Raw genomic sequence first — 22,857 nt, 5'->3', positions numbered from 1 at the left:
CTTACTTGGAACTAGGGTCCATTTAACTCAATGGGGATTTATTTCTGAGTAGACATGAGTAGAGTGACATGAAAATCATGAAGTCCCCAGAACAAATATCACTGCTGCCATGAACTCACTTGGCAAACCGCTATTGTCTCAGATGGGAATAATAATACCACCTAACCTACTTGAAGATTACAGAGATACCATTGTAAGTAAGAAGCAACTATAAGAAGTGTCCATAAATGTAAAGCAAAGACTTGGCTAGAAGCAAGCAGGTTGTGACATGAGCCTACAGCACGTTTTAAATTGCCCAAAAGCAACTGTTTGAAAAACACAGGTGGCTGCTCCATGCACACCAGTTGCTGCTGCACGGAAAATAGATTGGCACAATTGATTCCTGGGCCCGAACAAGAAATATTCTGGGACCAGTTCTGAAAGGACCACAGGGAGGAGAGGCACAGAGGCACCAAAATGGTTATCTTATTTTAAAGCTCGCTTTTATTTTTAAATATAAATAGAGATGAGGACAAAACCTGCCAATAAATATATAAATACATAAATACAACTGTGGTAAAAGCCCATTCAAGCCTGAAACAGAATTTCAAACACAAACTGATTGTGAACAGGGGGAGGGATAATTTAAGAGGTGGGTAAAAGGATGGGTGACTGAGAAGGTTTCCCCCAGGCAGGATATAAACCAACTACAAATGTTGTATAGACACTCACTTCATAAGTACAATCTTCCTGACGCCCTACTTTCTCAGTGTGAAGCACCCACCCTTGTTAGCTCAGTATCAAGTGAGCCTTTCTGACTCCCTTTCAACCACAGACCAAAGATATAGAATTGTTCCTTCCTCAAGATTTCTGCTGTACAGGCCCATTGTGTCAGTAGGGACACAATGCTACCCAGAGCAAACTTCAAACTCATTCATTTGCTCCAGGTAAACAGCAAAGGAGCACATAAAGCAACTCACTGCGTAACAAAGCATCAAATCTGCTGTGGGGCAAACAAGACCATGCGGACTTCAGAAATTGCATTTCATGCTGCAGCAAAATTTTCCTATGGACCTAAGGTACTAAGAACTAAACTGACTGGGCTGGATAAAACTTACTCCCTGAGCTAACCTCTGGTGAAGGGGATGGCGAGTTAAAATCTTTGGCAATAAATATGGACCTGGGGTTTTGAAAAACAGGTACGCAACTTTCCATTGTGCTAGACATGGTGCTAGTCAGGGTTAAAAAAAACTTTTTTTAAAAAGCCACGCGGATCGTTTTTTCAAAATCAAACCCATTCATTTCAAATGGAGTAGTGCTCCTTGGCTAGGGGCAGGGAACTTGTGGCCCTCCGGATTTTGCTGGAGTGTAACTTCCATTATTCCTGACCATTTAGACATTTGGCTAGGACTAATGGGGGTTACAGGACCCAACAACAGCAGGAAGGCCACAGCTTCCCCACCCCTATCCTAAAAGAAAGGTTAAGTCCCATGTAAACTGCCAAAACTAGTTGGCCCAGCATGGTCCTACCACCCAGGCCCAGGGATTTCCCTTCCCCTTGCCAATGTCGCTATCATTATGTTGCAGACCACCAGAGGCCAGCTTTGGTAGCCTTAAACACAGTGGAAGCCACTGTGGGTCTCTGGTGGAGTATAACATAAAATGCATGTGGTTACTGGGAAAAGTCCACCTGTGCTTTTCCTTCTCAGGAACCACCTTCTGGAAAGCTAGAGGCACAGCAGCTGATGTGGGGTGCAAGCAGTAGAAAGGAGCAGACAATAGGGGAGTGTTTATGTGCTACAGGTGGCAACAAGGAAACTCCTGTCTCCTCCCTTTTTTTCTACACCCCCTACATTACTGTCCCAGCCAATGGGGTCCATGGAGCCCCTGTTGTCTGGCACGTTGCTGAAAAGGGGGAGGGAGCACACACTTCATTGCAAACCCATCAGCTGGAAAATTCTGTAACCACTGATAACAGACCAGAGTAAGGGGCCATCTTTCCCATGAACGGATATGCCATTACCGTTACAGTGCGAAGAGTCAGGGGATAAGCTTGAGTAAAGAGAGGTCACCAAAGGTCTGGGAGCCATGGAGGGATTTTTCAGCGAGCAGCATGTGGAAAGGTTTGGGCGGCTCTGGGTCCTCCTCCCCACTGGAGAAGTCGTCCCTCACGATGCGATTATTCAGGCGGCTGAACCGCCGAGCTTTCATGCTGGAAGAGATGCAACATAAAATGATAAGCTTATCACTCAAGTGGTTATTTCCGGCCGACAATTCATCTGTAATCACCAGATTGCAGTGAACGCAGCACATAACGAAGCCACCATGTGATGGCTGCCATTACGATGTGACAAAAACAATGCAATGTGAATTGGAACGCAAAGGAACTTGACTTATGCGGCTTGCCATGAAGCGACAGGGGGTGATAATCATAACATGACCCCCCTTTGTCGATTAATGAATGCCTGCTTTTAGAAAAATCAAATATAAACAAACACTCGTTAACCTCCCTGCGTGATGGAGATGATGCTGCACAGTGGATCATAACATGATAACAGCTCATATAACTGTTGTATGCGCTCAGGTTACCAAATGACAGAAGCACTTGGAATTGGAATCCCTTTCTTTTCATGGTTAAGTTCACAGGGAGATAGAAAGGCAATAGAAAAGCTCAGCTTCCTACCAAGAGGATCCAACACCCTGAGATATACATAGGAAGCTGCCTTAGACCAACCCTCACAATTTGTCTATCTAGCCCAGTACTGTCTACTCTGACTGGCAGCGGCTCTCCAGGGTCTTTCCCATCCCCAGGGAGAATTCTCTGTGGCAGCCCCTTAAACTGGAGGATTCCCTCTCCACAGGGATCCACCCGTGCAGTTTTTCCTGGATGCTGAATCATAGAATGGTAGAGTTGGAAGGGAGCCGGAGGGTCATTCAGTCCAAACCCGCCTCCCCTCAATATGCAAGAATCTCAACACACGGTCCCCCATCCAATTTGAAACCATACCAGAACCTGCTTAACTTCTGCAAACGTACTTCCAGTTTTATCGCTGCACCACTAGGAGGACTTTCTAAAGACTCGCCTGCTCACCCTGGCATTTGATGCCTGAGATAGACATTTTAGGACCCAGCCTAGTCTCTTGACTGCATTCTGTTTTAATTCTTTTTAATACTGTATTTCCAAATCTTTGTAAGCTGCCCTGGGACCTCATGGTGACAGGGTGGTAAGGAAACAACAACAACAACAGGTCCTTTTTAAACTGCAGGTGCTGGAGATTTATCCTGGACATTGGGCCTGCAGAACAGGAGCTCTATCACATCTGTGTCCTTTAACCAGTGCTGACCTAGAAACTGGACTACCCAAGGAACAGCCTCATGCCAGAGTGTGTTTTGATCAGCGCCAGACATACCAATATGGCTTCCGCTCTTGCTTTGTCATCATACGCCACAGCTGGGCCAACTCTCTCGTAGCAACTGTGGAGGCCATGCCTGGGCAAGCGCTGCCAAGAGAAAAGACGGTTTGGTCATCCAGATTCACAAGAGGCGGGCGCACGTGAGGCTTTGCCAATGTCCCCATGTTCCCTTAAGGTTTCAAGAGAAGCAGGTTGCCTTGGCAACCCCCTGCCAGGCTAGCCTTTTGCTCTCCATAGAGACCAGTGTTTAAAAACTAGCATGCGCACACACCTGAATGAAACCTAACCCCTCCCTCCCCACCCCCACCCAAACACACATCTTGCCAGCCCATGGCTGCAAGGAGCTTGCGCAGAATATATTCTTCCCTTGAAGCACCTAGAATTTTATCATTAAATCAGCTAGCAGGCAACAGAAGAAGTGCAACCCAATCTAGGCCCGTTCCCAGAGACAGAGTGTGATGTTTCAATTTTCTTCTCCCTGGTTACAGGTCTTGATAAAATCATTGGCATCTCAACTTTCATATAGGGGGGATTTAAAAATAAATGTATTCAGGGTGGCTGAGAAACAGACAAACACAGCCTATGCAGGTGCTGAGTCATGGACGTTGGGCCTTTAATACAAGTCTCAAATTCTTGACTAGGGGACAGATTTGTAATTGCAACAGAGAGTTGTGCAGTTGACAGATGCAAGGGTGATTGGAGTAGGAAAAAGTGTTCCCAGTAGTCGCCCCAACCCAATTATCGGAATCCCTCCCACTGCACAGAACACTCTTTGGAAGCTTTGAACAGTTTACCTATTTGTTCAGGGTTAGGCTGGGAAAATTGATTTTAAAATGTAAAGGTAATGGGACCCCTGACCATTAGGTCCAGTCGTGACCGACTCTGGAGTTGCGGCGCTCATCTTGCTTTATTGGCCAAGGGAGCCGGTGTACAGCTTCCGGGTCATGTGGCCAGCATGACTAAGCCGCTTCTGCCGAACCAGAACAGCGCACGGAAACGCCGTTTACCTTCCCGCCAGAGCGGTACCTATTTATCTACTTGCACTTTGACGTGCTTTCGAACTGCTAGGCTGGCAGGAGCTGGGACCGAGCAACGGGAGCTCATTCCGTCGCGGGGATTCGAACCGCCGAGCTTCTGATCGGCATGTCCTAGGCTCTGTGGTTTAACCCACAGCACCACTTGATTAAATATTATTCTGCTCTGTTGGGAAGGACAGAATCTGCACTGGGTGTTCAGAATGGGGCAGGCAACAAAACTAAAACTGGAACAACAATGGGATATCAGTTCCTCCCAAGGCATGACAGATGACAGCAACAACCAGGGGAAAGAAAGACATAACATCTTATAAGGTCAGGAAGAAACACCACAGACAGAATAATTGCCACCCACAGGAAGAACAAGGATATACCGGTAGTTTGAGCTCCTCACTTGTAGTTTTATAAATCATTTAATGAGTCAACACGAATAGAAGTCATTAATATTGTAGTTGTTGTATAAGGGATTATTATTATGACCTGAATGTAATGGAAATTAATGAGATTTTGGAACACAGGAAAAAAAAAATAATCAAATCTAGCACACGGGGTGGGGGAGGCATTTTATCTAAATACAGTCGTACCTCGGCTCCCAAATGCCTTGGGAGTTGAACGTTTCGGCTCCTGAACGACTAAAAACCGGAAGTGAGTGTACCGGTTTTCGAACATTCTTTCGGAAGCCGAATGTCTGATGGGACTTCTACGGCTTTCAACGGGCTGCAGAAGGCGGGAGGCAGTTTTGAGATGAATGAGGATGAACCAACTTAAACTTAATCCAGGCAAGCCAGGGGGGTGGGGTGGGGGTGGAGAAAGCTACCAGTTCAAGATGGATATCATGTGAAACTGGATGGGACTGCACCTCTCCTAATAGACCAAGTTTGCATTCTGGGCTTCCTCCTGGATACTATATTATCTGTGGAAGTACAGGTGGTGGCAAGGGGTGTCTTTTATGATCTTAAACTGAAAAGCCAGCTGCAATCCTAACTGGATATGGTGGATCTCGCTACAGGGGTTCATGCCCTGGTTCCATCCAGACCGGCCTAGATTTCAGTCTCTCCATAAGAGTTTGTTGCCCTCCAGTTCTCACCGGATGTAGTGCTTGCGGTTCAGGCGGCAGAACATGATGAAGCCGTTCACACACTTCTTTTTCAGCTGCAGAGGAGATGAGCTGCTACGCTTCTCACAGGCTGCTGGCCGGCGCCTTTGCCTCCTGACCACCTTCTTCATCTTCTTCTGGCAGCCGACCTGAGATGGCCTCGCCCTCTTGGATGGTGGTGTCCAGGTGCTGTCGCTGTTCTCATCACTGGAAGACGCTGGGAATTCAGGCCTGGCGGTGGCTGTTTCCTGACAGGAGAAGGCGGAAGGGGGGTCAGGCTACTCAGAGCAGGAAGAGGCGTGTGGAATTGCGCCAACTGGTCCAAATGATCTGCACACCGCTGAGAGGTTTTACTACAATCTAGCGATGTGTAAATTTTGTTAAATAGAGTCGTACTTCGGAAGTCGAACAGAATCCAATCTGGAAGCTCGTTTGACTTCCAAAATGTTTGACTTCCAAAGAACGCCCTCTGATTGGCTACAGGAAGCCCCTGCAGCCAATCAGAAGCCCCGTCGGACATTCATTTTCCAAAAGAACATTCGAAAACCGGAACACTCACTTCTGGTTTTCGATCATTCATGAGTCAAAACGTTTGACTCCCAAGGTGTTTGGGAGCCAAGGTACGACTGTAAATAAAAACAGAGTCTTACGATTCTTGAGCCTTTTTTCTGGGTAAGAAAAATCGCCTTACTGAATGAATTAAACCCCACTGTTCTTGGGGGGGGGGGGAATCACTTTGCTAATCTGACATCAAACACAAATAGAGTTCCCCTACCCAATTATGTCGCAGTTTTAAGAAAACCCTAAAAACACAATGAACTGTATTTGACAACTGACTTCAGTTTCCTGTAAACAATATGAAATGGTACAGAAGTGCAAAATTATACAGGGCTTATATGTGGTGTTTGTAACATTCCCCAGTGTAAATTTCTGTAACAGGAGGTGGGAACCTTAGGTCTGGGGACCAAATGTGCCACTCAAGGTTTCTCTCTATAGACCTTGGGACTTTCCCTAGGTTACAACTCACCCACAGTCATGCCCCTCTCAAGCCCTGCTCTGTACCCTCCTTGACTGTTTTTGCCTGGTTGGAATGTGCCCTTGAACTTTGATAAAGCTTTCTGTTTGCCTGGAGGAAAGAGGAGTGTGTGTAGTTAGGACTTCACTGACCCAAATGACCTTTTAGTGGAGCCTCAAATTGAAAGAAGAATACAAGGTCGAAACAACAGAGAACGACCAAGTTCCTTATTTGGGATGAATAAATAGAAGCTGATGCCTTGCAGGTGGGGGTGTGTGGATTAACTATATGACCCCCAACTGTATAAGAGAATTCATGAACCAGTCCATCACGCTAGACTCCAATCATGGAAGAGGAGGTTCCCCAACACACACAAAGTTAACACACCCATTTCTACAACCTTCTTCTCACCTCTTGAAGATACTGTTTGTTCCATAAAGATGTTCTCCCATTTATTCGTGACACGGGGCTGGAATTGCTTTTACCTGTTTCATTGTAGGAAAGGTAGCAGTGATCCAGCGTGAATGCCGACTGCAAGAGGCGAAGGAAGAAATTAGAGGTGGGGACCTTTGCAGACAGAATCTTAAAAGGGGAGGTGGTGCACAGAAAGATATATTATAATTAAAGCAGTTTTTATTTGAAAACAGAGATGTGTTTTCTATCGCCGCAATATGATTCTAGCCTAGATTCCACCAGCCCTTAATTCCCTGAAATTACACCGCATAGTTTGGCCCAGAGCAATGTAACTGCTCATGGGGTGCAAACGCATTGGACAACTACAGAGACTGTATCACAAACCACATAAGTCAGAGAGATGGGTGTATTCGGACAGAAATAAAACGAATATTTAGATTACTACACATACGTCATTGCTAGGCAGGCCCGTTTGCAAGTACAGTGGTACCTCAGGTTAAGTATTTAATTCGTTCCGCAAGTCCGTTCTTAACCTGAAACTGTTCTTAACCTGAAGAACCACTTTAGCTAATGGGGCCTCCTGCTGCTGCCACGCGATTTCTGTTCTCATCCTGAAGCAAAGTTCTTAACCCGAGGTACTATTTCTGGGTTAGTGGAATCTGTAACCTGAAGCATATGTAACCTGAAGCGTATGTAACCCCAGGTACCACTGTATCTGCAGAGAGCTTTCACAGCAAGTCATGCAGAGGCAGGTTGCTGATCCATTGCCCATGCCCAAGGAAGTTGGGAGGAAGAGACCCTGGGATTTAGCTATAAGGAGGACAACCAAAGCCACCCCTCCATAGACATAAGCGAATGAGCCACCCATGACAGGTGAAAACAAAGGGAACGACTACTTAACTGGGCCACTGTTTTTGGATAGGCACCTAAGGCCCCTCCCCAGGGGATGTCACAAGAGGCCCCATCATCACCTTTTCCAGGAACTGCACCCTGAAAAGAAGCCATAATGACCACAGGATGAGAGAGAAAAGTTTTTCTCCCTCTCTCATAACGCTAGAACTGGGAACATCCAGTGAAGCTGCATGTTGCAAGATTCTAAACAGACCAAAGGAAGTACCGTATTTTTCGCTCTATAAGATGCACCAGACCACAAGACGCACCTTGTTTTTGGAGGAGGAAAACAAGAAAAAAAATATTCTGAATCTCAGAAGCCAGAACAGCAAGAAGGATTGCTGCGCAGTGAAAGCAGCAATCCCTCTTGCTGTTCTGGCTTCTGTGATAGCTGCGCAGCCTGCATTCGCTCCATAAGACGCACACACATTTCCCCTTACTTTTAAGGAGGGGAAAAGTGAGTCTTATAGAGCAAAAAATACAGTATTTCTTCGCACAGTGCGTAGTTAAATTTTGGAACTCACTCTCACAAGGTGTATTGATGGCTCAACTTGGTATGAAAAATGGAGGAAATGGATGAATGAATATACATAAAGCTGAGGGGCAATGCACTTACCTTTCTCAAGAGGGTTCCTGAAAGGGCCTGAGAAAAACTGCTAGACTGAGGGGACAGATACACATCTTCAAATAACACTGCAGGATAACAAACAAGGTTCCACTAAATCTCAAGCAAGCACTTTCAAAGAAGGTTATCCACGTATCCTCATCTCAGGTGAAATTCATCCCAAACTCAAAGCAGGTGCGGAACCAATCAAGTTCCAGTTTTTTTATTTGCTCTCAGGTTTCCCTCTGCCTATCTCTCAGCGTGTCACAATTTACCCAAATGTAAATCCTATCCTAAAGGGTAATATTGTGACAGTTGGTGACCTTCGAAGCAATGAAATCTACTGTAGAGGACTGTGAAGTATCCAAGACACCGTTGAGCTGCATTCTGAACATGAGAAATGCTCAGTGGTAGAATTACATACACTATGTCCGTATAATTCTGCGGAGGCGAGGCGCTGCATTTCATTAACCGCCAATGCAAAACAACCTTGTAGCTCAGCACAATTGTTTCAGGAGAAGACAGAACCATCTCTCACCAATCAACATAATGGCTTATTTGTGAAGCAACACATCTAGGGGAGAATGTGGCAAATGCCACATGTCATTTAATTACACAAAAACAGATTTCTCTGTTGCTCCTCCAGAGTATAAGAGGCGGAGGAAGAGATTGGGCCAATCAGATGCATTGGGCCAATCCTAAAGCACACAGAGATATTTATTTGGAGGAGCCAGATGGAATAGTTTATTTTGTACGCTATAGTGGTAATTCTGCAGTCAGGGATTTGCCTTCTATCCATGCATATATTTAATATTTAATGGAGAAGAGAAAGATGCTTTGTGTTACACATAGTTTTCATCGGAGGATACAACTGTGCACTCTCTTCTAAAATAAGTTGATAGTGGATGGCTGCCTTAGTGGCCTGAAAATCCCAGTTTCCCCCCAGTAAAATGTTCAGCCCTTATAGCTGCAGAGATAAGCTTATAAAATGGTAAGTAGTACTTTTAAAAATACAGTGGTGCCCCGCAAGACGAACGCCTCGCAAGACGGAAAACCCGTTAGACGAAAGGGTTTTCCGTTTTGGAGGCGCTTCACAAAACGAAGCCCTATGGGCTTGCTTCGCAAGACGAAAATGTCTTGCGAGTTCCTGCGGGGTTTTCCCCCCTTTTTCTCCCTTTTCCTAAGCCGCTAAGCCGCTTAACAGCTGATTCGCTGATAAGCCGCTTAACAGCTGATCGCTAAAAGCCGCTAAACCGCTAATAGCGCTAATCCGCTAAGCTGTCAATGGGCTTGCTTCGCAAGACGAACAAACTGCTATACGAAGAGCCTCACGGAACAGATTAATTTCGTCTTGCGAGGCACCACTGTACTGTGTGTGTGTGTGTGTATATATATATATATATGTGCTTTCGTAGATTTTCACGGGTACAGGAATGCAGGTTTTGGTGTCCTCGGGTGTCTTCCCGTGTAAAAGTTGGGGTGTCTAGGCGACGTTTCGACGAGGTCTCACTCGTCATCTTCAGGCTGGTGCTTTCGGCTTCTTGTTACTGGAACAGAGCGGGATCTCAATGTTTGAGTTCCTATAAATACTGTAGAGGGGGTGTGGTGTCTAGCCTCCAATGTTCTGGGCAGAGAGGAAGTTCCCAGGCTAGTGTGCCTTTTCTTCTTTTGTTCCTTAATTACTTGAGAGATACCTTGAGTGATTTCTTGAGTGATATCCTGAGTACCCCTATACACGAAGCCAAGCCAAAGCACAACTAAGTGCAATACAGCCATCTTCTCAGGAAAACTCTTCACAAAGTTCAAGAGGTCAAGACACAAAGACTTTAGCAACTAATCCACACCTAATGACCCACCTAAGTGGTACTCAGGATATCACTCAAGAAATCACTCAAGGTATCTCTCAAGTAATTAAGGAACAAAAGAAGAAAAGGCACACTAGCCTGGGAACTTCCTCTCTGCCCAGAACATTGGAGGCTAGACACCACACCCCCTCTACAGTATTTATAGGAACTCAAACATTGAGATCCCGCTCTGTTCCAGTAACAAGAAGCCGAAAGCACCAGCCTGAAGATGACGAGTGAGACCTCGTCGAAACGTCGCCTAGACACCCCAACTTTTACACGGGAAGACACCCGAGGACACCAAAACCTGCATATATATATATATATATATATATATATATATATATATATATATATATATATATATGAATGAAACTAGAAAAGGGGGAGAGGAATGATTAAGACTTCCAGAGACCGGGGGGTGGGTGGGATAGGATTAAGGGTTCTCCATACTTAAATAATATATTCTGTTTGTTTAAATAGGTTTTCATTAGCACAGACTTTGGATTCTCCCCTGCCTCACTTATTTATTTTTTGTAAATAACATGAAGCATTTTCTTGCATTTCTGGCTAAAGCAATTTCTTCTAGGAGCTACCCTGCCTTTGAAAAACACTGCATATAAAACTGATTTCACAGGGAAGGCGATGTGCCTGCTAACCCCTCCTTGCAGGGACAGGAAGAGGAGACACTTGGAGCAAGAGGCACAACTAGACCACTCCTTCCTGCAACTTTACCTGGGGAAAGCTCATCCTGGCTGCCATGGAGGATATGCCTAGGAAGCAGCCGAGCAGGAGAGGTGAAAAGTGAAGGGCTCAGCCCCAAATCCGAGCAAGTGTTGCTCTGGGCCTCAATCCGAGGGGAACATAGCTGCATGCTTCCTGCAAAGAAAAGAGAGTGAGATTTTGTGTCCCGTTTCTGGAAGACTGTTGAATATTGGCAGACGGCAACTGCAGTGCAAAGCATCTGATGCCTGCCTCTCAATGGCATTTCAGTTGCAATTGTAGCAGGAACCCCCCACCCCAATCATTCAGTTTGTACAAACTTCACACACACTCACACTCACACACTACATATGCTACGCTTCTGCTATAAATTCATAGAAAATCAACCATACATCGGTTTTGCACTGTTCCACTTTTATTTTACTCCATGAAGGAAGGACTACAAAATGGGGAAGGTTTGATACAGGGCAGCCATAATCCCTTCACCATCCCAGCACATCCACAGGAGCCCTGCCCAGTTGCTATGCCAACCCTGATGGTCCTAGACAGAAGACAATCAAGATCACAAAGAACTTCCATATGGGAATGGATTCAGCATGGACTGAAACAAAGGACAATGATCAGATCTTCCCTCTGGGGACAGGAAACTGCCAACTCCCCTTTGTCTCCTGGAAGTGACTCATGGGGAGGGGGAGAGAAGGGAACCAGCCAGGTGACAGGACACTCAGGTTACCACCGCAACTCCTCCCTCAACCCCTCCTTTCTGTAATGTATGCATGATGTTTCTGGGGGTGGGCTTGACCTACAGGATGGGAATTTCAAAAGTTTTTATAAGACCTTGCACACCATTTTTCTGTGTCTTTCCTCTCTCTTGCAAGTGAAGGGAAGACCCTGTTGCAACAGTTCAATAAAGGCCAAGCCTACAGGCTGCTGATTTGCTCCAGTTTACTCTGGTTGGTGTCTTTACTTTTTGTCAAAGGGAGCCCTCGGATTTTTCCGTTAACACAATCCTAAACACTGGGGAAGTAAATCCCATTGGATTTAAAACAAAATAAAAAAATTCCTTCCAGTAGCACCTTAAAGACCAACTAAGTTAGTTCTTGGTATGAGCTTTCGTGTGCATGCACACTTCTTCAAATACACTGAAACAGAAGTCACCAGACCCTTCTATATAGTGAGAAGGTGGGGAGGGGTATTACTCAGAAGGGTGGTGGGAATGGGTGATTGGCAGATAGCTGTGATGAGCCTGTTGTGGCAGACCAACACGGCTACCTATCTGTAACTGGAACCATTGGATTTAGTGGGGCTGGTTCCAAGCAGACACGCTCAGGAGCACACAGCATTTTGCAGCCCTGCAGCTTCCTTGAATCAAAGCCCCAGCACCCTGCCCTCCAGCAATGCCTTTTCCTGGGCCTTTCCGCAGCTTTGCTTGCAGCTTACCATGGGAACTGTTCACTGGGGACTGGGTGGAGAGCCAAGGGCTGTCTCTGGATGCTTCTTCCTCTTCTTCCTCACAAGAGGAATAATAATACACAAGCTCTTGCCTGAAAGAATAGAGAGGGTGGCCAAGGCAGTCAAGGGGTGCTAGAGCAAAATTTTAGGATGCCAGCAGTAAAAAAAAGAGCATATTGGGGATGTGGGGGGGGGTGGAGATGGGACCCAAGAGATACAAGGTCCTGAGTTGGGCCTACAGAATATTTTGAACACCCCTTTCTTTCTTTCTTTCTTTCCTTTTTTAAATTTGCATTTCTGATAGATTTCAACGCAAGAAACAAAAAATCCCAAAAGTAATAGGAAATAGGAAAAAGAAAATTACATATTACATATTATATTTCACCAGTCATTGACAGACTTCCCTTCCTCTCCTTCCATGGATCCTTTATCTTTCACCTTCTCTCGCGTTTTCTTAGTTTCCCCAATCTTTCTCTGCTCCTCCTGTTAAGCTCTAGTTCTAACTTACGCTGCTGAAAATATTATTATCCTGCTAGGCCATGGGTAGGCAAACTAAGGCCCAGGGGCCGGATCAGGCCCAATCGCCTTCTAAATCCGACCCAAATCAGCGTGTTTTTACATGAGTAGAATGTGTGCTTTTATTTAAAATGCATCTCTGGATTATTTGTGGAGCATAGGAATTCGTTCATCCCCCCCCCCAAAAAAAATATAGTTTGAGGGACAGTGGACCGGTCCCCTGCTGAAAAAGTTTGTTGACGCCTGTGCTAGGCTAATTGTCAGGTTATAATAAACTTTCATATAATCAATAAATAATATCCAGTCCTCCTTACATCTTTTATCATTTTATTTTCTTATTCTAGTGGTCATGCCTGCTAACTCCACATATTCTAACGGTTCGAGATGCCCTTCTACTTTCGTTGGTACCTTATCTGTTTTCCATTTTTGTCCTAGTAACACACCTCGCCTGCTGACTCTTGCATAGGGCTGGGCAATATATTGATATATCATCCAAAACTGGTTTGAAGTCCAATTATCGTGATATCAATTTCATAATTATTGACCCGGCAATGTATTGCAAATCGTATGTGTGATGCAAAAATCACACATGTGTGAAAAACCATGAAGCCAACCGATGCTTCTACATAGCTCCATACTTCAGATATGTCAATATATTGCAATGCTTAAAGGTAAGGGTAAAGAGGGAACCCTGACCGTTAGGTCCAGTCGCGGACGACTCTAGGGTTGCAGCGCTCATCTCGCTTTATTGGCCGAGGGAGCCAGCATACAGCTTCTGGGTCATGTGGCCAGCATGACTAAGCCGCTTCTGGCAAACCAGAGCAGTGCACGGAAATGCTACCTTCCCGCTGGAGGGGTACCTATTTATCTACTTGCACTTTGACGTGCTTTCGAACTGCTAGGTTGGCAGGAGCTGGGACCGAGCAACAGGAGCTCACCCTGTTGCGGGGATTCGAACCGCAAGCTTCTGATCGGCAAGTCCTAGGCTCTGTGGTTTAATCCCTAGTCCCATTGCAATGTTTAGCTGATGATATATCATGATGTTGAAAACCAGGTATCGCCCAGCCCTACTTTTTGCCTCTGCGTAGTTCATCCTTATTTCAGACATAGTGATATTATTGGTATATCACAATGTTTGGCTGATGACATATTGCGATTTTGAAAACCAGAAATCGCCCAGCTCTACACTTGCGAAAAAGGCCAGGCACAGCCAAATGGGAGTGAGCAGTTTAGGTGGATAGTTGGAGATTTCAGAGGCAAAGTGCCAGGCAAAAACATTCCTCTTCTCCTCCCAGGCCTTTGGCTAATTAAACAAACTGTGGCAGGTATTTTTGTTTGTTTGTTTCTATGTTATGCATTTTTGTGCTTTTATATGGCTTTGTGGTTCTCAGATGAAAGGTGATACAGAAATCCAATACAGCCTATACTTTTGGCTCTCCAGCCCCTGCCCAGTTCGAAACATAAGGTCTTTGTCAAAAATGAGTTCCAGACCAGAGGTCTGCTTCAAGCTACTCCCTCGTGGGAACTCAACTTTACAAGCTGCCAATTATCCACTCTCTGCTCCTACCCCATTGGTGAATGTCCAGGTCCTTCAGAATACTGACGCAGCTCTTCGTACGTTACTTGTGATGCACACACAGAAAACACATCTCCATCCTTGCTTTCTTCTTGGCTGCGACCCATGTTCCAGTCTGCCAGTAACAGTGACAATGGGAGGGGAAGGGGAGAGTTGTTAGAAACTTTGCAGAACCCATTCACTCCATCCTCTGTGAGCTACAGAAAGAGAGTTTTATTACAGCCAAGTACGGCTAGGAACAGCACGCAGAGAACAGCTCCTGGTGGCCTCTCCCCAAGGTTAAGGGCTCCATTTCAAGGTCTGATAAAAGTCCAAACCTGAATTTCCTTTAGAAACAACTGATATAAACTGGACTGCAGATCCCCCCCCAGGTTAATCTTTAATATACTGGACACAGGGGGAGGCTGTGGAAGACAGGAGTGCCTGGCGTGCTCTGGTCCATGGGGTCACGAAAAGTCGGACACGACTAAACAACATCAGCCTCACTTTGGTTACCATTGTGCCCTTGTTAAAATCTTCATTAAAATCTTTACACAAAAACCGTCCAGAAAGCAACGAGGAAACCACCCCTGCAGCACGGAACGGGGCTCCACCTTTGGTGATGTCCAGAAAGGGAGCGCTTGCAGGCCGGTAATATTCTGACACTGGAACTTGGAAGCTGGGAAAGAAAGGGGATTGCTTCTGGGAGGACGAAAGGAGCGCAGACACCTCTTCCACGGCAGACATGCTCTCCTCTCTGCACATGTCAGCTTGGGAAGGGCCCTTCCCAGTCTCCAAAGCAAGGCACTTGCACACTTTTTTGTTCACCCCTCGACGCTCTGCAAAAACAAGTGACACAAGCTTTACTGAGAAGAGTCTCAGCTATCGCAGTCACCTGCTCTGTGGCATCAGGCGCATTTGCTAAGTAAAGGTGAGGCTCTTATGCCCACATGGAGCAGAAACATAAGGGAACCTCAGAAGCCTTGCAGGTCCATCTATAGCCTCAAACTTCATTGGTTCAAGAGCCCCCTCCCTCCAATACATGCTGCCCTTCTCTGAGATTGGACACATAGACCTAGTAACCTGCTTTCCCCTCTTAGCCGTGCAGGGCAGGTACTCCTTCTCCACATTACCCCCACTCCAAAAGCAAAAGGCACATGGCACCCAATCCGCAGCCTATCTGAGCTCCACTCTGGCCCCTGCCATCAGCCTCATGGGTTGGTGGGGAGGGGTCTGCTGCAGTCTGTCCTGGGAAGGTAGGAGAAAAGAAAGGCCTAACAGATTGAAGCACGTAACGTAAGAGGTTGTAGAACGCAGCACTTGCAGGATCCTTTCTGCTACCTGATTTGCGAGTGCGTCTCCTCTTCCTAGGTTTCTTGCAGACGCCCAGAGGCTTGGTTTTCTTTGCCCGTGGTGTGGCTTCTCTTTGTCCTCTCTTCAGGGCAGATGCCGCCATCTGCTCAGACCCTCCTGTTTTCATAAAAGAGATAATTGTCCATAAAGGTCTTTTCTATCCTCTACATTAGCTGACCCCAACATGCCTTCACTCCCTTGCTTCCACTTATTTCTCTACCTTTTCCCCCCATTCCACTCTCGTTATTCTAATCTTTCCACCGGTACTCTTTGTCCAAAAAGCCGAAATCACACTTTCCATCCCTCAAGTGTCCCCCTTTTGCCCTTACAGTGGAATTTTTTACTTCCTGGCTCCTCATTAAATACCCAATAAAAACTCATCTTTTCATCACATCATTCCCTAAACTGACTTCCTATCTCTATATTACGGTCCCCTTTCTTTGGTCCTCAACCACTGCATAGGTTGCAAGGCTTGTTTTCTTTATTTTTTTATTTATGTACATTTACTAGGTTATGTAGGTGCTCTAATATATATAAAAAAATGGACTGTGTTAATTCTAGAACCAGAAAAATCCACATTCTGCTGAAGGCAGAATGAGCATTTGTAACCCAGAAGAAAAGAGCAAACTTCTGTCAAGATTTCCTGCTTGGTCACTAGGAGGCAGTTCTTACCACAGGAGTTCAGGAGAGACTATTTGCAATCTTGCATTATAAGCTGCCTCAATTCACTCCTTAGCTCCTTTTGGGCAGTCATTCTCATATTACTCCCCCACCCTTCCCAGACAGATATCTGTGTCCGATTAATTAACCCTTTTGTGGCCGCATACCTTTCTTTGTTCTTAATCCAGAACACTTGCAACATAACTTGTTAAGTTTTGCTGCCTTCTCTGCCTCCCTTTGGTGCTGTATTACCTTTCTGTTCTCCGCAACGGACCTGGAGAACCGATCTGGCCGTATCAACGCTCGCCTGCAAATGTTCAATGTAGTGGAGGACCCGGAGGAGAATTTCTTTCTGTTTCAAGTCAGACAATCCAAAGCAAATGAGAGGAAATAAAAAGAGGAATGTTTGCAATTCCTACCAGTGTAAAATTTGGGCGCAGCAACACCACAAGGCCCCATGTGCGACACATATTAAACTCTCTGAAGGGCCAATTTTCAACTGTACAAATCAGAAAGCTTCTTTGAATGCACACGGTAAATTCTGCAGGACAGTACCTTTGTCAGCCTCTTGCAGCTACTCCGCATAGGGATGGGCAACATCTGAGCCAGTTCTTTAAGTGTGCTGGTATAGTTATTGCATTTTCTTCTGTTGAGAATTAAAGGAAGGAGTCAGACACTTCCTTCAAAAGTCAGTTGGTAATTTTTAATATTATTTTAAAATGCTGATGCTTGCTATCTTTTAATAGCTAAGAATAAAATGATGATAACAAAGCAGAAAACAAAATCTCATTATTCATGTAAAGGCAGTTCTGCATATAGTGCTGTGGAGCAAAGCAACCTTCAGATACACATTATTAACTCTGCAATCCCATCCTAGATATATGTTTCCATAGAATACCTTCCCACCCCCCGTATTCAATTGGACTTACTCCCAGTGAAGTGTGTAGAGACCACCCTTTTGTTGAAGCCAAACAGGTGTGGGTCTGCTCAGTGCATAAACTTCCTGGGCTCTGGGAATAAGGCACCAGGCAGCTGCCTCCTTGGCAGCGGCGTAGCGTGGGTTATCAGCACCCGGGGCAAGGCAAGTAATTTGCGCCCCCTAACCCGGGGCAAGGCAAGTACAGTAATTTACTCTCCCAAGCAGCAGCAGCAGCGAGGCTTCTCTTTCCCCCACGCTCTCCCGGAGCTGCCTCTTTTCTTTCCTTTTTTCCCTTTCTCCAAGGCTTTTCGCTTTCTCTCCTTAATTGATTCCCCCTCCACACCGCGGCGTTTCCTGGCTGCTCCCCCCCCCCCTTCCCCTCTCTCTCCTCCTCGCTCTGCTTGCCTTGCCCTGCCCTGCCTGAGGGCGCCCTGAGGAGACTCCGCTCTCCTTTCTGACCAGGCGAGGTAGAAAAAAGGGGGGAAAGTCTCTTCCCGGCTCCGCTCGGCTCGGCTCACTACCCAGGCGGCCAGTGGAGAGAGAGCAGCAATTACCATAAAGTTCCTCTCCCTCCGCTTCGCCAAGCTGTCAAAGCCCGGCAGCAGCGGCAACGGCAGCAGCAGGCGCAGCCAGACCCCCACCAGCCAGCCAGCCCGCCCGCCCGCCCGCCCGGCTTCCTCTCCTTTTTTTGCCCACGGCAGAAGGCTTTGCTCTCCCCCTTCTGCGACCTCCTCGCCAAGCCGAGCGAGCGCGGGCTCCCTAACCCGTGGATTTTAGTAGGGGCAGAGAGCTGCTAGTGCGAGTGCGCCCCCCGCCCCAGTTGCGCCCGGTGCGGCCGTCACCCCTGGCACCCCCCACGCTACGCCACTGCTCCTTGGCTCTTGGAACCCGTAGGAGCACTGTGCCTCCCTCCCTAAGCCAGGCAGAAGCTTCCTGGACTTTGGGAAGGAGGCACCAGACTTTAATACTCTAATTTACAGGGAACATTTAGGGGACTAGCCTAGTCCCCCTGACCACATGCCACTGGTGAGAGGTGTGGGCGAGCCGCCAACTTTTGGGCTCACACACAGCATCGTTGAAATTCTAAAGTCCGCCCCTGCATGTAAATGCCACTTTGGGCTCCAGGATGGAATTAAGAGTGGGATGTAACTGCAAGAAAATAAACACTGTATTTTTCGCTCCATAAGACGCACTTTTTTTCCTCTTAAAATCTAAGGGGAAATGTCTGTGCATCTTATGGAGCAAATGTGTGGTCACTGGGGCTGGAGGGGTGGAACCCAGGCTTCACCCGCCAGCCCCGACCTGCCTGCTCTTTGGTGCTGTCGGCGGAAGAAAGCCGGGCTTCCTCCACCGCCAGCCCCAAAGATCAGGCAGGTCGGGGAGCAGCGGAAAGGCTGCCCCAGAAGCCAGAACAGCTAGAGAGCGCGCTGCACAGCGCTCCTTCTAGCTGTTTTAGCTTCTGCCTTAGCAGCGCAAAGCCTCCGCAGGGCAGTGGGGAGCCTTCATCCCGCTGCCCTAGGGAGGCTTCGCACAGCTATCCCTGGCTTTTGCGGGAGGTGGGGGAAGGGACAGAGCAAGGCTATCTCATTTCCGCCACCTCCCGCAAAAGCCCCCAAGAGCCGCATATTTTTTTTCTTGAATTCCCCCCCCCAAAAAAAAGTAGGTGCCCCCTATGGTCAGGTGCACCTTATGGAGCAAACAATACGGTAGATTGATAGGTAGCACTTTAATTCTGATTCTCACGGCCCTCCAGATGTTGCACTACAATGCCCATTGTTCCTGACCATTGGCCATGCTGACTGGGGCTGATGGAGTTGAGAGCCCAAGGGCCTCCCGAGCGCCACAGGTCTCCCATCCCTGATGTAGGGTTTCAAGCTGTTTTCTTCCTCCCGCCCCTTACCTGTCACCAGAATTCTGTTGGGAATTCTTGCTGTTTGGCTGCAACTCCTCAGAGCAAACACATCCAATCTGGTCCCGCATCTATAACAGAGAAAGGTGAGGGGTGTAAGAGAGAAATACTGTTAATTCCTGATGCAGAAAAAAGGAGGTGAAGAGAGTGGGGGTGGGAATTAATCTACAGGGAAAGGGGAAAGGGTTGGGGTACAAGGAATGGAAAAACGGAACTGGGAAGCAAATTATATTTGCTGTATATTTGCCGGAGCCAGAATGCAGCTTTTCCAGCAGGGAGAACAAATACTGTACAGTACAGAGCACTTGCTCAGTATAAAAGACTTGCCCAACTAGTGAGCCAGAAAACTGATAAAAGCCCAAGAACCTCGAACTGTGGGTGGCAAAAAGTGTTTTTCATTTATTTTACTGGACCAATAACATAACATCACTGTCAGGCAGGCATTTTAAGAGTCAGGCTTGCTCCCTCCCTTCCGAAGCACAATGCTTAACTCCGATCAAAACATATACAGCCTTTATAATCTAATGTTAATAATGAAAGGCAAAATATACAGTATTGCCATTTACTGTCATTGAGGAGGAAAGGGAGAGTTAGCTTTTACAAGCATGTCCTGAAAGTCTGAATACGTTTACAGATGGGGTCCACTTCAAAATGTTTGAGAAGCAATGTGTTAGGGGCCTGGGGGCCATGATAAGAGGACCATTGTCCAACATTTTGCCAGTTACAATATATAGCTGGTGTGCCAAAACTGGCCCCGAAGGTCAAATTGGGCAAGCCTGACCTAAAATGTATTCCTTGCAAAGATCCTAGTGAGAGAAGACTACATCAAAACTCTCAGATTAGGTCAAAAAGCAAGCTATTGCCTTGCTTCCATTTTAGGTTCTGGGGAAGAAAAATTGACAATGTAATATATTCTGGGGGGAACTAAATTATAAAAGGGAAAGACAGGAAAATGAAAATTCCATAGCAACAAAAGTAGAAGAGCAGCAATAAGAGAGGAACTTTCATGAACTTCTGATTTTTAGAAGACATCTGAAGGCAGCCCTGTTTAGGGAGGAGACTTTTTTTTGAGGGAGATGATGAGAGGCTCCCTGGGTCACCATGGGATATCAAGGGTCCCTTAACTGAAATTTGGGGGCAGGTTACTTCTGACAGTGTTTGTGTTGGCATCATCTATTCAGTGGCAAGAATTCATCATGCGAAAGGCTGGGCTGGATGAATCCAAAGCCGGAATTAAGATTGCCGGAAGAAATATCAACAACCTCAGATATGCAGATGACACAACCTTGATGGCAGAAAGTGAGGAGGAATTAAAGAACCCTTTAATGAGGGTGAAAGAGGAGAGCGCAAAATATGGTCTGAAGCTCAACATCAAAAAAACGAAGATCATGGCCACTAGGCCCATCACCTCCTGGCAAATAGAAGGGGTAGAAATGGAGGCAGTGAGAGATTTTACTTTCTTGGGCTCCATGATCACTGCAGATGGTGACAGCAGTCACGAAATTAAAAGACGCCTGCTCCTTGGGAGAAAGGCGATGGGAAACCTAGACAGCGTCTTAAAAAGCAGAGACATCACCTTGCCAACAAAGGTCCGTATAGTTAAAGCCATGGTTTTCCCAGTAGTGATGTATGGAAGTGAGAGCTGGACCATCAAGAAGGCTGATCGCCAAATAATTGATGCTTTTGAATTCTGGTGCTGGAGGAGCCTCTTGAGAGTCCCACGGACTGCAAGAAGATCAAACCTCTCCATTCTGAAGGAAATCAGCCTTGAGTGCTCACTGGAAGGACAGATCCTGAAGCTGAGGCTCCAATACTTTGGCCACCTCATGAGAAGAGAAGACTCCCTGGAAAAGACCCTGATGCTGGGAAAGATGGAGGGCACAAGGAGAAGGGGACGACAGAGGACGAGATGGTGGGACAGTGTTCTTGAAGCTACAAACATGAGCCTGACCAAACTGCGGGAGGCAGTGGAAGACAGGAGTGCCTAGCATGCTCTGGTCCAGGGGGTCACGAAGAGTCGGACCCGACTAAACGACTAAACAACAACATTCAGTGGCAATGGGAAGGGATCTGCCAGAGGCAGCAATGGTCTACCACTGATGGGTCTGTTGTTGTTGTGATTTATTGAATCAGGACCTGATTTAAGATGGCTCATGACAGCAGCACTACCCCCATATAAATTTATGGCAAAACAAGAAGTGGCTCCCCAAAACCACGTTTGGGTGAAAGATGGATCGAGGCTCAGGTGGATAAAGATGACTGGAGGTCTAGAAGGGCTTCAATATATCATCTGTAGCAGCAACTTCCATTGGGTGCCATGTGGGGCAGAGATGTCCCTCTAAGTTTTTAACGCGGCAAGGAAATCCTCAAGATTTTGGGTCGAATGGAGAGAAGGGATCTGGGGATCAACTGAGGTGGGAGCCTCTTCCATGAAATTGAGGTTGCACACGCGCTGATGACGTTTCAGTATTTGATACCCGCATTTGACCTTTGAAGAAAAATTAGAAGAATTATATGGGATTAGCAAGACCCATCCTGAGACCCAGAGCGGGGGAAATTATGGGGTGTGTGCCTTGGGGGCCGTGTTTCAAAAATGTAATGTGAGGGGTGGGGTGAGGAACTAAAAAAAAAGCGGGTTATATTGAATTGCGAAGGAAAGGTGGGCGTTTGAGGAAGAAGAGAAGTTACTGAGGAGAATCTAAAGCTCTCCAGTGATGGTGGTATTAATCAAAGGCGTTAATTGAGGTGAAGAGTGGGCAGAATATTCCACCCACCCCCATCCCACAAAAAAAAACCCCTTCTCCAATCTGTCCCCTCAGGGATACCTTCGCTCACAACCAAGCAAAGGGAAGGCGGGGCTGGAGGGGGAGGGGAAAGCGCGCTCTCGCTTCAGCCCGCCAAATTCAGCGCAGGGAAGGAGAGAGAGCGCACGCGCGCGCGAGAGAGAGCGCAAGACCCAAATGCCATCGGCGGCATTTTCCCGAGAGGGAAGGGGCGGGGCCTGAGGAACGGCAAGGCGGACGTTCTGATTGGCGAACTCGACGGGAGGAGGCGGAGCGCGTGAGGAAGCTTTACAAATCGAGGAAGGAAGAGAGGGAGCGAAGCGCCCCTTCAAAAATCCCCGCCCCCGCCCTCAGTGAGCGCCAGAGAGCATGCGCCGGCCTCTGACGCATGCCCAGTTGCCTCAGCTGAAGGCACCGGAAGCGCTTCCCTTTGCCCTCACTCGCTGGAGCAAGTGAGAACAAGCCAGGCTTCTAATTTCTTTATTTCTTTATTTTTTGAAAGGACGCCGGTCTTGTTGCTGTGCCTTGTGGCGCGACACCCGAAGCCTATTGCTCCCTTTTTATCGCTAGGGGAAAGCTTCACATATTGCCTCATTTGCTTGTCTCCACACACAAACCCAAAGAAAGAAAGAAAGAAAGAAAGAAAGAAAGAAAGAAAGAAAGAAAGAAAGAAAGAAAAGAAAATACAAATCCCAGT

General features: G+C 46.7%; 1 protein-coding gene across 6 annotated transcripts; it reads right to left on the bottom strand.

The window, feature by feature from the left end:
• Positions 1-468: 468 nt before the first annotated feature.
• MEIOSIN (meiosis initiator) lies at positions 469-22,335 on the bottom strand. Of its 6 annotated transcripts, none has more exons than XM_083753931.1 (14): positions 22,203-22,335; positions 19,369-19,448; positions 17,105-17,195; positions 16,802-16,901; positions 15,878-16,006; positions 15,151-15,375; positions 14,549-14,672; positions 12,454-12,557; positions 11,026-11,169; positions 8,459-8,535; positions 6,949-7,068; positions 5,514-5,770; positions 3,390-3,479; positions 469-2,191 (listed from the first exon to the last, which is right to left on the bottom strand). In XM_083753931.1, exons 2-14 carry the CDS (start codon positions 19,446-19,448, stop codon positions 2,020-2,022), a joined length of 1,713 nt encoding a protein of 570 aa, XP_083610057.1. In that variant the 5' UTR covers positions 22,203-22,335; the 3' UTR covers positions 469-2,019. The 6 variants fall into 6 exon arrangements, with proteins under 6 accessions (XP_083610057.1, XP_083610056.1, XP_083610055.1 ...); XM_083753930.1 differs by having other exon boundaries at positions 11,026-11,174; positions 12,456-12,557; positions 22,203-22,303; XM_083753929.1 differs by having other exon boundaries at positions 22,152-22,207.
• Between the last annotated feature and the right edge of the window lie 522 nt (positions 22,336-22,857).

This window comes from Podarcis gaigeae (assembly GCF_964106915.1).
Source record: "Podarcis gaigeae genome assembly, chromosome: 8".
NCBI lineage: Eukaryota > Metazoa > Chordata > Lepidosauria > Squamata > Lacertidae > Podarcis > Podarcis gaigeae.
This window is presented reverse-complemented; position numbering and strand designations above follow the sequence as displayed.

Coding starts and splice junctions, on each gene's coding strand:
- MEIOSIN (XM_083753926.1), bottom strand. CDS start 20,550: ATGATGCCAACACAAACACTGTCAGAAGTAACCTGCCCCCAAATTTCA. Junction 15,376..15,877: donor GAGACGCACTCGCAAATCAG/GTAGCAGAAAGG, acceptor TTGTTTTTGCAG/AGCGTCGAGGGGTGAACAAA. Junction 11,175..12,455: donor TCCCCAGTGAACAGTTCCCA/TGGTAAGCTGCA, acceptor CTCTCTTTTCTT/TGCAGGAAGCATGCAGCTAT.